This window comes from Ornithodoros turicata, chromosome 4, assembly GCF_037126465.1.
Source record: "Ornithodoros turicata isolate Travis chromosome 4, ASM3712646v1, whole genome shotgun sequence".
Taxonomy (NCBI): Eukaryota; Metazoa; Arthropoda; class Arachnida; order Ixodida; family Argasidae; genus Ornithodoros; species Ornithodoros turicata.
In genome coordinates, this window is record NC_088204.1 from 65086392 (window position 1) to 65101163 (window position 14772).

Genomic DNA, 14772 nt, shown 5'->3' on the forward strand with positions numbered 1-14772 from the left:
CCTCGACATCCAGTTGTGCTTTGTATTTTTTTTGCTTATTTGCATTTATTATTTTTATTAATTGTATCATTATTTTTTTAAGCGAGAGGGTCTGTTCTTGAAATGGTGCGATTTTTTCACTTTCCGAACGACTTCAGGTATGCGAAAACGATCACTGTAAAAAAGTATGAGGTTGAAACTTCCGTCAATGATTCTGAAGAGCCGGGAAATCATGTGCGATTGTTTTACGTTGTTTCGCAGCGAAATTTATATGTTATTATTATTATTATTTATGCTTATATATATTGCTGCGAAACAACGTCAAAAAGTCACACATGACTTCTCGGCTCTTCATAAATCGTTGACGGAAGTTTCAACCTCTTCCACTCCGACACTTGGTTTTACATTGGGTAACGGACGGACGTATAGTACCAAAGAAAAGTCCCACACTTCCCCGTTTTGAAAACCTTACCAGGAGAGCTAATCTCCCCCACATAAAGGAAGGCCGAGTAGGAAGTGGTGATTCCCGAGAGATAACGAGGAAGGTGACTTTGGTGTACGTGGCGTATGGCCCAACGTACCCTTCGACCTCCGCCCAGTTCCTCACTCGTACTACGGAGAATGTTGCGCCGCGTGCTCTACATGGTGACGGCGCTCTGCCAATGGAGGGCCCCGTTTTCACTTTCCCCCCGCTCGCGCCGTGCTCGCCCACTTGTGCTTGTTTCTCGCTTTTCCTTCTTTTACTGCAGCGACGTACGGACTTTCTTTATTTTTTTTAGTTTTGTGATTATTCTACACCTGGCAAGGTGGACGTGGGCGAGCCCTCTGCCTTCGCGACTTTTCCCAGTGTCAATGCCGTTGCAAACCCACACAGAGGGGTCTTTGAGAAGACGGAACATCACCAGAGAACCTTTCCGAGCTTACCGTAATGAAAAACGGTAAAGCAAAAAGTAAATAAAGATGTCAAACTGGAAATAGGTCCCCGGGGGGCCCTCAAAAAAGCGGGTTCTGCATGCGTGTCGACGCCCTGATTGGGCGCAAATGGAACAAAGATGGCGACTGCTATGGCAGCTGTTGTCATCTGCCTTGTTCTTGCGCTCGCAATTCCAGGGTTGGGAGCTGCAAGAAGATTAACGCCCTCTAAACACAGGCTTGAAACTACGAGAATTCGTCAAACGCCATTTTGCATTTTATGTTCCGGACTATGTGGATTAGTTGTAATTCCAGGCATGGTGGTGAGAGCTGCATCAGCCTTCCAGTAAAAGTATACAGAGCCCTAGCCAGCTCTAGTAACGTAAAAAGACGTGATATAAAAACGCCACCCAGACTACGAAGCAGGTATTCTACTTGCAAGACTCGACTAGAGCTCTTGTTACAGAGCCAGGAGGTGTCTCGTCTTAACGATCGTCAAGCATAAGCTTGCATTCCTCGCAAGATTCCCCGCAAGCTTCTAAAAAAATGTTATTTCGTGCTTACCACTTGACCTGCCCAGTGTCGATGCAGTCTTCACCACAGTACAGTCGTAGACTTTCGCACTGGCGACGTAGATACACATTGGCAACGACCACGAACACGACATCACGTATAATCGTACGTGCTTTTTTGTTCAGAGTAGTGTCACTTTCCTGAGGATATAGGAACACTGGTCGCATATATGAGATCAATATGCCTTTAGAACATGGCACTCATCTGTAAGGGACGACAGAGGTACAGTAGCAATCAAGGCATCCTAAGCCTAGAAGAACTGGATGCAACACGAAGTACCTCGTCATGGACATTCTCTGAGCATGTACTCAAGTTGTAGGGTGCCTCAAGGCTGGACGGCCACATGGGCGTCTCAAGGTACGACGAAATCCCGTGCATGTCAGAACGAGGCCAATGAATTATTGCACAAAACATGTCCCAAGCTATAGGCCTTGCACAGGAGGAGAGCCATTGCTGTGTACTTCACGAGAATGCCTACAGTTCCTCAGACTGCATAGCTATTGCGCTTTAGCGATTTCTTGTATTCTATGCGACCTGCTGTGGCATACAACCTCTGTCAGGGTCCAAGCTATCAATCCGGCCTGACTGAAATGGACCTGTACAGCACTCACATTAGGGTGCCATACGACAGGTCAGATGTCACACCAGACGTCCGGCGTTCAGCATTATCAAGATGTCTCTTTCACGCTCTGGATGTCACATTTAGCACGCACACACACACTCCACAAGTATCGTTAAGGTTGCAGGAATCCACCGGCAGTCGGTACGTGTCAGCCAGTCCCGACAGTGCCATCGAAGTATGGTCTTTTCCGCTGAGGACTTCTCCTTGCACGTCATGCCCGCGGGAAACGAACAGGACCTGCCGTTGTAGCATCGCCCATCGCGTATCCATCGAGGCCAAAATCTTATGCCAAGGTCCTTCCAGCGGTACACCAGGGGACAGTATGTGTATGTCCACAGCAGTTGCCGCATCTTGCGTCGCAATCGACGTCCGGCGTCGAGGCGGACGTTATGTCCACCGGGAAAGTGGAGGTTACGAAGACGTAGCTTCTGGATATCGCGCGGCATCTTGCTCTTGGGAACAAGGCGGCCGCGCTTGAGGCGGAATCCTGGTTGGAGTGTACCTGTGGGAGAAGCAAGTCGGAACTAGTTACAAAAAAACAACTATTTGCAGCAACGGAATGGCATCGGCATATTTGACGAAGAAAAAAAAAAAAAGAATGTCGTGAAGTTAACCCTCGTGTGCAGCTAATAGTGCATGGAGTGTACGGACCTTTTTAATAATGTTAGCATAGCTTTAAAGAACCGTTGTATTTGTGAGACGTTTATACAATGCGTCGGTTTGTAATGAAAGAACCCACTATTTGTGTTGTTAAAATTTATGTAGTGACTGTACAGAACAGAATCGAATAAGTTTTGATGATGAACACAAGCAGTATATCGTATACATTTTTTTCACGTGTCCGTCATTAAAGTTCTAATAAGCGTAGCTCGCAGATTCTGCACGAAATCTCGTCATTAAACTTAAACGCTCTTAACCATGCATGTAAGTTTTATTCTGACTATACCTGTTTTTTTTTGTTTTTTTTTTCATTTCGGTAACTCTCAACTTAACTCGGTGCTTTCCTGTTCTAGTAGCTTGTGGAAGAACTACTTGTTGAAGTATCTTCGCCAATGTAACTTGAGCAAAGTCACAAGTTACTTTCTTTTTATTTTTATTTTTGTATTTTATAAAAGGCGATGGCAGTCAGCCCGCCGCTTGCACGCGCACGGCACCTGATTGTCTGCTTCCCTTTCTAGTCGCTGCGCGATGTACGCTACAGAGTTTCCGGCGTGTGTTTGAGAGTCAGGTGTCAGACAGGGCCACATTTGGCAAGGTTCTGTGAAATGTGCACGAAAGAGAGAGACTAGATCACAAAACTTGAAATTCCGATGCTTGCTTTGTACCCCATTGACAAAGTAAGGTTATCCCACGCGAACCAATAAGGAAGCACATAAAACTACGGCTTCTTCCGTCAAACAGATCATCGATATATTTTTGGCCTAGTTTGATAATGCTTTGCTGTCTCATACGACTTCGAGGGGTTTTTTGTGCGTGTATTTGCTTTCTGTCATAAGCTTATTCTCATTGTGAGAGCAATAATGTTGTGTATTAACGTGCTTAAGCAAAGTATTCGGGAACCTTCACCGTTCAAACTCCGTCTCGGGTGCCGAGACTGAATAGTCCCTGATACCCAAAGCATTCTGAGCCTGTTGCTGTCCCCCGCTCCCAACTGTGATGGCACCAAGGTCTGAACGGATTACGCATGCATAGGTCAAGACCTAATTACGGCATGGTATACCAAGTAACTTGGACATAACTCCATCCCTTTCCTAAGTAACTGAAGAGTAGCCAGTAACTTGGAGTAGCCAATCCTGACGGGGTCGGGACTAACCTCTCCATATTTTTCTTTCATATCCAATCCAATCCAATAATTTTCAGAACTTGTAACTTGACTAATAACTTAGTTACAATTTCAGCTAAATAGCGTGACTCGTAACTAGTTCCTTTTAACTTCCGCATCTCTGGTTTTAACACTGCGCACAAAAGAATATGCAAAAAGTCGCGTAAGCAAGAAAGAGCTCCGCTCACACTACGAATGCGCAGCAAGCAACCACAATTTTGCGCCTTGCGTATACACTATTTTTCGGATTTGCGGGTTTGCTGCTTTGCTGTTAACTCTTTGCAATGAACCGGCCTGCTCGATATCTTATAGTCTTCGCACCTTCCACTGCAACCCTGAACACTTTCTCGATTTTCTTCCTTTCTGCATTTTTTTAATTATCATTATGATCCTCAACGATCTATAGATCGAACGGCTGTGAGATAACGTTCTGTTCCCATAGAGAAGGAAATTTCTCGGCATGGTTAAATGTCTCGTAAATCATCGTCATGATTTCGTTGCTGTTGTTTCTGTTTCGCGTGTTCATTGCTTCCCATGGTATCTATAAGTCACCAGAACATCCTGATTGAATCTCTCTGTATTGCTATTACTTTCCCCACCGCGATATGTCTAGAACACTTCAGGCGCCTAAGCCCCTTGGATTCATGATGTCAGTTAACCTAACCACAAGATTCAGCGGCTAACACTACTTTATCATACCATAAAAGGGAAATGGGACATGTATTTGACATGTGCGATCTGCATAGAATGGAATAGAATAGAAATAGAAAGAAAAAAATAGAAACGTAGGTCGCACTAGTGCGACCAGCTGTTCCAGGACGCTTGACGTGTGACAGCACTGAATGACGCGATCTGCAATATTCTCATGGTGACGTATTTGAAGTAGAATACCGTTTGGATGTCGTATGCTTTCTTTGGGTCTGTGCAATGACATGACATTGGCGTCGAAGCGGTGCCCCAGCAGCTTCTTCAGGTGAACGGGATCGAGGTCTTGAGGCCCGGGGTCGTACATGCGGTCGGGGGATTCGATGAGGTCGATGACCGGGAGGTCATGGGAGGGCGCTGGTCGCAGGGCCCCTTGGGGATGCCAGGCCCCCCCAGGACAACAGAGGACAGCAACCAGCACAAACCACACAACAGGTAACGGGCCACGCTGACGCAGTGGGGGCATTCTGAAATTGAAGTGGACGTAATGAGAGCTGGGTACCTTAAAATAGGTACATTCAACCAGTTATGGAGCAATTCTCGTTACCACAAGTCATTGTTCACACGGTGTTTCACTTTCTTGCCGCAAAACGGGCAACCACGTACCACGTCAATTCCTGCCCTGGTAACCATACAGGGAACGAGTAATACCCTAGTCAGACGGCAAACCTAAGTCCATAGTGGGCCGTCACCACTGCGCTCCTCCGCTTTCTCCACGCTTCGAACCTTGTCAACGCCTTGTGATTGTGTAACCGTGTGTGTGATTTTTCAGTTTTAGTTTTGTGTTCTTCTTTTTTCTTTTCTTTTTCTCTCCCTTGGTTTTGGAATAGCAAGCCGACCACCGTCTGGCTGACCTTTCGTCCCTTTTTTTTCTTAACAAACATATATCCCCCAAGTCCGTTAACGGAACGGCCGTTACCTCGCCCGTAGTCCAATCATGATTTCGAATGGCATTGTTCTCTGTCCTGATTTGTTGAAAATGGGAGGCGTACATCTTTTTTTGTTATAATTACGCAGTCCATAATTGCCACAAAAAAGACGAACGCCTCCTGTTTTCAACAAATCTGGACAGAGAGTGATATCATTCGAAATGATGGTTGGACTACAGGCGAAGTAATGGCCGTTCCGCTAACGGACTTAGGTTTGCCGACTGACTAGGGTATAATTCTACCGCCCATATGAACGAGAACGTAACTTTGAACGGCTCGTTTATTTCTAATATATCAAAGAACTTTGTCCGGGTATTATACGAGACTGACGCTACACATTCTCGGAACAACAGAGCTAGAAATCAGCATAACCCGCTTCGAAGTACTTCCCTTGGAAGCCAAGCACGGCTGGAGATGTTCCGTTCGCCGTTGAGAAACAAATTCCTGGTAAGGAATACATTAACCGTCCAGAAAAGAACTGATGATGGAAGATTGAAATAAGGCAGTCGTGGAAAAGATTTGAAAGCAGCATGAACCAAACCCGCACCTCTTGATTACCGGTTAAAGTTGTGTTGTGTTGTGTATTGTGTTGGTCAGAGTGAGTGTTCCAGCCTCAGAACATTTAGTTTCCATCATTTCCAAATCATGATGATGAACATATTCTTTTTATTGTTGATGGCACTCCGCACTTTGTCGTCTGGTACCAGTACCGTACCGTACTCAAAAAATCGCAAAAATACAAACTTGAAAAAAAGATATAAAAAATCGACTGTTGGTCTTTCGTTATGCAATGCTCTAAAAAAGAAAAAAATAGAGAAAGAAAGGGTTCACCGTTTGTTCGTCGCAGAGGTTTCTTGGAGGGATCACAGCACGCACTTTCCGCAAGTCCAACTTCTAGGTCTGAATGTCATAAACTGTTCGGCGATTCAAATTCTAATCAGTATAACGGTCGCTCTGGCTGTCTAACGTGCAACAAACCCCACAAGAACACTCAGGTTTGTCACATTTTGACGTACAAGGTCTTCGAGAGAGAGGATCCACATGGACACTCCCACCACCACCCAAGATGCTTTATGCTGTCTCAACACTGCGCCGTGGACAGAGTACCCTCTTTCCAGAGTTTTCCGTTGCGTTTTCGATAGGTAGCTCTCGCGCAGCGCTGTTCGAGATACCCGTTTTCGCAACGCGGTGTCAGATCAAACTTGTTAAGTGGGCAAGGCACCCTTTAGGCCTCGCATACATAAAAAAAAAAAAAAAGGAAGAAAGAAGAAATTGCGAGGAACCTTTTAACTTGCGTGAAACATGTCTTTGTTGGTAGGTTTCAGCGACTTCTAGTGTTTCGTGCGGCTAGGTCTTTTAGACCTTTCCTTTCTTCTTTGTTGGCCCAGAAACTTATCCTGCGGGGATCAGAAGATGACAAAAAAGGAAAACGCATTTCGTGTCTCGTTCGTGTAACAGACCCATACGTTTATTCAGGATGAGACACAGGAGACATAAGACACTGTGTAGTTGCAAGCAGCTTCCTTTACCGCCTTGGTGGCATCGTTACAGGCACACTTCTCGGGTTACCTGTCTACCGCATGCGCGTACCAAATATGAATCAACCACGTTCACCGGAGTCACCAAAAGCAAGTGATTCAAGGGAATCCAAAAGACACCAAGAAGTTACCCGACGCGGCACACACACACACATACATTGGATGGTGATGGGGTGGGCGATTCACCGCCGCTGAGGCGGTACACTGCCCGGCGCGGCATGACGTACAAGAGTCCGCGCAATGTGGCCTGTAAGGTTTGGACCATTCGTCCTGCTGCTCCTCTGGATTGCTAGTGGTACGGTTTGCTGCAAATATGTCGGACACTGTTTTCTCGTCTTCTCATTCCTTAGAACGAAATGGTGAGCCATTGTCAGTGACCACTTCTACTAGCAGCCCACAGAGCGCGAACAACAACAAATAAGTATTAAGTAATGATGATGTATAGTGCGATGTTTCGCCGCTAAGGCGGCACCCTATCATATTGCTTGAGGGGGAGAAGATGGTGAATGATGACGAACGCGACAGCGAACTGACCGCGAGCGAACACTGAACGTACCGTCTTGAGCGCTTGCAGTGTGTGTGTGTGTGTGTGTGTGTGTGTGTTGAGTCCATCAGTCCATATCACTTCAATTTCTACCCATTTCGACTATGCGTCGACCATGATGAGCATGTGCTCTCCTTCGGTTTCTGCGAAATACGTGTGGACGCTATCCCAGCGGTGAATCACCCCATGTCGTATAGTCACGATCTTGTGTGTTGTTTTTGTTGATGATCCCAGCTATTTGCGGGATAAATCCACGGCTGTGAAGGTACTGTTGCATAAAGCACTTTCTTTTGTTACTGTTGTTAGTCCTTCTAGAAGGGGAGGGGGGGGGGGTTGTTACGTGAACGAGACACGAAATGCGTTTTCCTTTTTTGTCATCTTCTGATCCCTGTCTTGGCCACCATACCCACACATTCGAGCCAGCATTTTCATCCTGCTTTACGCCAATGTGTTCTTCGTGCAACAACACTTTTACGTCTTCCGGTACCGTTAACACCACGACACGGCCGTTCCAGAGCAAGCATTCGCAGTCTGCCGTTGTCTTTTCCGTTGGTTTCTTCGGCCAGCGCAGAAATCTACTTCTGAGTAGATCCCAAATGCAGTCGTTGTAACTTATAAACGTAACCTCTATAGGGACGTTGTAACTACTAAACGAGATCCGCGTCTGCTTCTGCGTTCGGTTTTCTTCTTTATTTGCAAAGTACCCTTAAAGGTACTGCTCAAAAAGGTTACGATGTTCTCGTTCTAGCCGAACACGGGAGTTTCAGATCAGTGTGCGTTCCGTCATTTTGTCTCTGCTTCTGTATAAATTGCAGATCGTGTTAAGAATTGTGAAGTATATAAGCAAAATATTGAAGTAATTGCGAGGTTATTGCGCGCCACTTTTTCTGGACCGCACTGATCGCTGGGTCTCTTCAACGCGGTTCAACGGGCTCCAAGGCAGTTCGACGTCATTCTGTTATTACGTCCGTTCTTTACTTAATCAATTGTCATCTTTGTGTTTTACTTCTTCATGTGCCTCTGGTTTACCATAGTCTAATCGTCGGATGTCGCAAAGGAATAGGGACGTTTTTTCGACGTACTGGGAGGGAGGTGCAACGTGAGGACTGTAAAGAGTCCCTCTTTGAAACTAAATGTCGTTCACACAGCACAGGTGTTTGTATTGTGACGTCCTCATGCGTATCCTCATTTGAAGAGTGTGTCTCGTGAAAGAAGGCATGAAGCAGGTTGATTCATTCATTGACAATCATTCTTTTCTCCGCCATCTTCAAGAGTACGCGATCGCCTCTGCAAGGCGATATTCCCCTCCGCACCCGTGATATTCGTATCCGTGAGGAGGTAGGCGTCTATTATGTAGAAGCAACCGTGCCTGGCCAAATTGTAACCTTTACGTCTGTATGGCGGGTAGGAGACAGTGACCTCTATTATAGGCGTCCTGGTTAGCATTTATAAAAGGTACTGCTCAAAAGTTAATTTGTAATGAAAGAACTGATGTTCTGAGGCTGGAACAACATAGAAAGGACAAATACATACAAAGCCTCAATTTTCCTAAGAAATTACACAAATTACTTGCATCGTTAATTTGTAACTTCTGAAATAGAAGGTTATATAGATAGCGCTTAGCGAAGATAGCGCTAAGAACAGACGACCACAGAGTAGATGTTGGTGGGACGCGATTTTTTACCCTTTACTAAAGGTAACCACATTAAGAGTGTACAGCTTCCACGTGCTCCTTCGTGGGTCGCATACGTTCAACGTCGGTGTTTAAGTAGTATTTTACTTGCGCTTGAAAACATTGGCATTTTGACTTGTTGAGACGAATGTCATGTGCCCGCAGTCGTTTACGGATGGCGCTGACACGTTCCGAACACTCGTAACTGCTCCTTCCACAGATTAACACATCGTGTAACTAACAGACAGTTCCTGGTACCCCACGCACAGATCCATCTTCATTCACAATTCCGAGGGCAAACGCGCGAAGCGAAACAATCCCAGGTGGGTGTTTACATAGTTATTCGTTCTCGCGAGTAGCTCTGGCTGTAGACAGGCCTTTCGGATATATAAAACACTGTGAAATATTTTCGCCCAGATATACTTGCGCCCACATCTTCAGGAAGGGGTAGGGATTGATTATTCAATTTCAAATGCGGTTTCACTGTGTCTCGATAATCGTCACGCAATCTAATCTTGTTAGTTTCTTTTTCGGGACGATGACTCGTGGCGTGGCTCATTCATTTTGTTGCACATGATACAGAATACCATCGTTTTGTATTACGCGCAGTTCTTCCTCATCATTTTCGCGGAAGGCAAACGGGACGATTCTGGCTATGCAAAGTAGCGGCCTTGCTTTTTCTTTTAGTACGCGAAGGCTCCAGTCAAGCGTTGCCTTCAACGTCACCGAGCCCGGGTTCAGATGCCCGTTTTTGCGTCTGGAACATGGTTTCTTATGTTATGCCAATCGAGGTTAACTGCGGGTAACCAGTCTCTACCCAGCAAAGTAGGCATATGGTACATCCTCTTTGCTGCCGTGGGACAACCGGACGAAGTGTAAACCCCTTGGTTTTCAATGGGTGCGCTAAGTAGGCGCCTCGGGGCGCGTGTGTTTTAGACTACACTCACTTAACGCGACACAAGCGCCACTCGCGCACCCGGGAGTGTGAGAGATGCTTTTCGCGCTCCCGTTTCATTCTGGTGCCTGGAAGCCTTGCTGGAAGCAGACGACAAGCGCCCGGGTGCTTGAGATTTTTCGTGACGTAACTTCCTGTTGAGCGGTGGCAGTACGACCTTCGAAGTGCATGTGGGTGGCAGGATATACGGACTTTCGTGTTACCCAGTGCCCCGATTTCAGAAAACTGTAATATTTTGTAACTATTATCATGGTGTTCTATGAGTGGGAAACCTCCACATGGATATCGGCGGTTATTCGCGGAAAATGCAGAGCTTTAATGCAGACATATTCACGCCATGCAGCCATCTTCACAGTAAACAGCTCCTATGACGTATGTTACAAATTCCCATCTTTTCCATTTCATTCACTGTTACTAGGAGAAGTCTTCACAACCGCAACCGTCTTTTCCAACGTTACTATACAGATTCAAACAAAGCCAACGTGTTCTCCGTCTGTGCACTGCATGAGCAGACAACCGAAAGTGGGTATCAGCTAGCGAGCAGTGTAGCGCTCCAAAGGTGATTTTCGCTGTTTAGTGGCCGCTCCCTGTGTGTCATGCCCCCGATTTGAGTGCGCCAAAAGAGGGGCGCTTACTTAACGCGCCCATTTACAGCGTCGACGTCAATCGTGCCCTTAACCTTTACCGGAGTACGGTTATGGGTCTTCAACCTCGAGCCAGATGCTTTACACGGAACATCGCCAAATACACGTTCCAACTCTCACTCAGACATAATAGGCCTCTCCCTGCTTATAAACAAATGACGTCATAGTGTTCAACAGCGCCACCAATTCGGTAGAGGTGAACTACGCTACGCTCGAAGCTGGGGGGGGGGGGGAACAGGGTCGCACCCGGAAGCCACCGTCTTGAGGGGGTTCCGATGGACCCTGAAAGGGACGCGACCTTCGGTGCCACTTTTCTTTCAATAGGAGGCAGAGTACAAGTGCCCATTCGTGGAACCCAGCCCCCCCCCCCCCCCCCCTCTGATTTGTTTCGGTTTCAGTCTGTCTACCAACGTCATGATGACGTTTCTCGGGTAGAGGACTATTGAAACAACAGAACATGCATCAGTTTCCGAATTTCTGCAGGCCGATCATTGCCATTGCCGTTCATGTGAGCCACGTAAGGCTTATTCATCCTGATGCCCTGCACATTCAGCGGATTTTCGGGTCGATATGTAGCTTTGCAGTGGCTTTTTCTTTGCACATGTTTGCGAAGTGTCCAAGCTTAAGCTTAAGCCCAAGCGAAGTGTCGAAGCTTAAGCATAAGCTCCAGAAGTGGCCAAGCTTAAGCTAGCTTAAGTTTCGACACTTCACAAACACAGAAGAAAATACTTCGTTTGTGTGTGGCGAATGCCCTTTACCACACCGGTAACACTGTTTACTTTTTCTTTTCTCGGTAGTCTTCTCGGTGTTAGGCTTCCTGTATGGTGCTCTTGCCCTGCCAGTTGATTAACGCATCTGTATCGCTCGACCCCGCGGTTTCCCGTCTGCAAACCTCTTGATTGCTTCTCTGCAGCCTCCATCGCTGTTGCCGGTGGTACAGCTCTGTCAAAGGGATACTCCTTGCCGTTGTCAATGGCGAGTGACACCACAGATGAACATATCTGGAAGGGTTCTGCCCAGTATGACCGATACTGTCTCGTCTTCTGCTTGCATGCGGCGCTGAAACTCGTAGCTCTCGATAACCACGGAACGTTTTGATTTGTAGTGCTTCTTCAACGTTCCAATGATGCCGCTGAGTTGTGGTTCTGAAGCGGTTTTCGGATAAACCAAGTTTCGGTGCCCGACATATGCCGTCCCTTCCAAAAATGTTATGACTACTCGCTTTTTCATGTCGTCGACGAACCCATTGACGGCATAGAAACGTCATCGATAAACTTAGACATTTCCGGGAGATGAAAAAGAAGAAGAAGAAAAAAAAAAGAACCTCTGGCAGTTTCTACGAGGGCTGTGGTCCTGCTGTCCTGTCTGTCCTGCTGAGCTTTTCGCCACCGTAGGTATTCCACTGTGGTAAGAGGCAATATTTACGCGTTCACTTTACGTTACCCCATCGTCTGTCGCCAGTGCAACAACGCGAAACCGAACTCGCGAACAGCCTGTTTATTCAGGACGAGACATAGCAGTCATAAGACACTATGGGTAAAAGGTGCTTCCTTACCACCTCGGTGGATTTGTACGGACACCCGCCTTATCAGTTAACCTGTCTACCACATACGCGATTTATAAATGAATCGCCCGCTCACGACAAATAAAAACGCAATGAAGGATAATTCTAATCTCATTAAGAAGCTTAAAAAATATATCTAAAATCTATATATATGTGACAACATTTCGTCTCCGTTGAGCCATCTGCATACAAGACTTTTAATAAGACGTGGTTTGCCTGAAGACACGCTAATCCGTGTCTCACTCGAGCGACATTCCCTGGAATACTCCAGTGGAAGATGCCGAAACGTCAGAGCTTTCTGCTGCCATGTAAGCGCTCAACGTCATGATTTTTTGTGTATACTGCTAAGCGTGGTATCCAGCGGCACGGCCGCAAAATATTTCGTAGCAGACGACAGGAAACACCACAGGCGCTGTCGTCTGCTCAGTACGCAGTGCGCCACTTCCGATATTCAGTGACATCACGCGAATGCTCGCCACCAGCATGTGTCGGAACGATGTAGAACGTCTGCCCGAGCAGTTCTTTTGCGTTTTCTTCCACGGGAATATTTCCTGGGGATGCAGTTGCTGGTTTGAATACGAGAAATATTTCACGTTCAAGCTTAAAATGTTGTCAAACGTACGGCGTTGTTGATGCTGCTGTTCAGCGCCAGATAAAACGTAGAACCGAAGATAGAAATTCACGGGGCGGGTGCAGCCAGCGACAGTTCGTGCCGTTTGAACAATCATACGAATACTGCCCTTTGTCGGCAGCCATGAAAATTGAGTTGCTGTATGCAGCAGCTAAAAAGTCGTTTTTGCGGTCACCTGTTTGTCCTTCTCGAACGGCGTATACACATAAAGCAAACGCAACGAATTCGATAGCCGAAAACAGCTGTATTACGCAACAATGTTTTCCGGCACCCAAGGCTATATTAGGAAGACGTTACGGCCACTACCTGTGCGCGTGGCTTCGAATCGTGAAATCGCATTCCGCGACAGCCTGCTGCTTGCGTGTTCATTAGCAAAGTTTCCATCGCTGACACGTTCAATTAAGCACCGTCGTGGCAGCCTTCAATCGTTCGCGCCTTGCTTGTGAACCACTCCTGCTTTCTTGATTTCATGGAAATTGCTGACTTTTAAGACATGCTTCACTAACGACATATCGTGGGTCAGCATAAGTTTTATGCCGCTCTCGTTTTTCTTTCGTTACCTTTTGTCACCTTGTTTCGTCTTTCTGTTTCATCTGCATTAAAGCCAATTATTGCACTTTTGAGAGACAAACCTAAGGTTTGTCTCTCAAATTGAACATATCAGCCAAAAAATGTCATATGGAATTAGTGCTCTGACAAGAAGTCGACACTTTTTGTCACCTTGTTTCGTTTTTCTGTTTCATCTGCATTAAAGCAAATTATTGCACTTTTCGCTTTTTTGCTTGCAGCACCGTGTGTATGAAATTTCTGGCACACGACAGAAGAACACGGACATACATCGACAGGTAGTCGAAATTTTCCGCACTCAGCAGCACGTGCAGCGTGTCGCTACACACACATATGAGCTGCCTCACCTTACCTAGTGTACTGCAAATTATAATTCAGCTCAATGAAAAATTATCGTGGTTAGAGTTGCCACGCTTTTACCCAAAACTTCAAAAATATGAGCGGTATTTTTAACGGAACAAACGGAAGCGCAAAAGTAATTTCGTCTCACTTACTGGTTGTTGGGGACGCAGGTCGCTGCTCGAACCCTAGTCGCGTGGATAAAATGACGTCGACGACGTCACTACACAGTGTGCCGGCGATACATGATGATAGTTGGTGCACATTGGGCGAGAGACGGCGATGTCGACGCCGACGATCACCGGGCGACAGAATGAAAGCAGACGACGTTGCGCGCGGATTCGCTGGTGCTGCCCTCTCGCGTTGCTGTCTGCTTTCGTTGGAGGCGGAGGAGTCGCTCTCTTGTGCGGGGTGGAGTGGGGGGATCGTAATCTTTCCTTTAGAAAGAACGAGCATTTTCGACATTGCCAGTTAAATCGCATTTGCGCGGCAGATTGAGGGCTATTCAGGTTGTAGCGCTCGTTGATCGCACGTATGAGCAACTCACAGATTCGACAAAGCCATGTAATTTGTGTCTCGAGTTACGGTTGATGATCATGCTGTCTGTCACCACATTTTTCTGCGTTTATTACATTACAGGAATTATGTCGTAATCATGGTATTACTACATAACATGTAATCCTTGGGAGCAGATTTACGCGTAGGGTGAGGAGGCCTATTTTGTGAGGGGCGACATGCTGCACGTTACGCAGGGTAGGACCGAGGATATAATTTCG

General features: G+C 46.4%; 1 protein-coding gene across 1 annotated transcript in view; it reads right to left on the reverse strand.

Annotated features, from left to right (window-relative positions):
- LOC135393323 (noggin-2-like) overlaps nt 1–14285 on the reverse strand; it is a 16545-nt gene extending 2260 nt beyond the window's left edge. The window contains exons 1-3 of the mRNA XM_064623794.1: nt 14152–14285; nt 4800–5080; nt 1456–2588 (exon numbers count right to left, since the gene is read on the reverse strand). Coding sequence (XP_064479864.1) covers nt 2167–2588; nt 4800–5079 — 702 coding nt within the window. The 5' untranslated portion in view covers nt 5080; nt 14152–14285 and the 3' untranslated portion in view covers nt 1456–2166. The remainder of the gene's footprint in view (nt 1–1455; nt 2589–4799; nt 5081–14151) is intronic.
- Nucleotides 14286–14772: the final 487 nt, after the last annotated feature.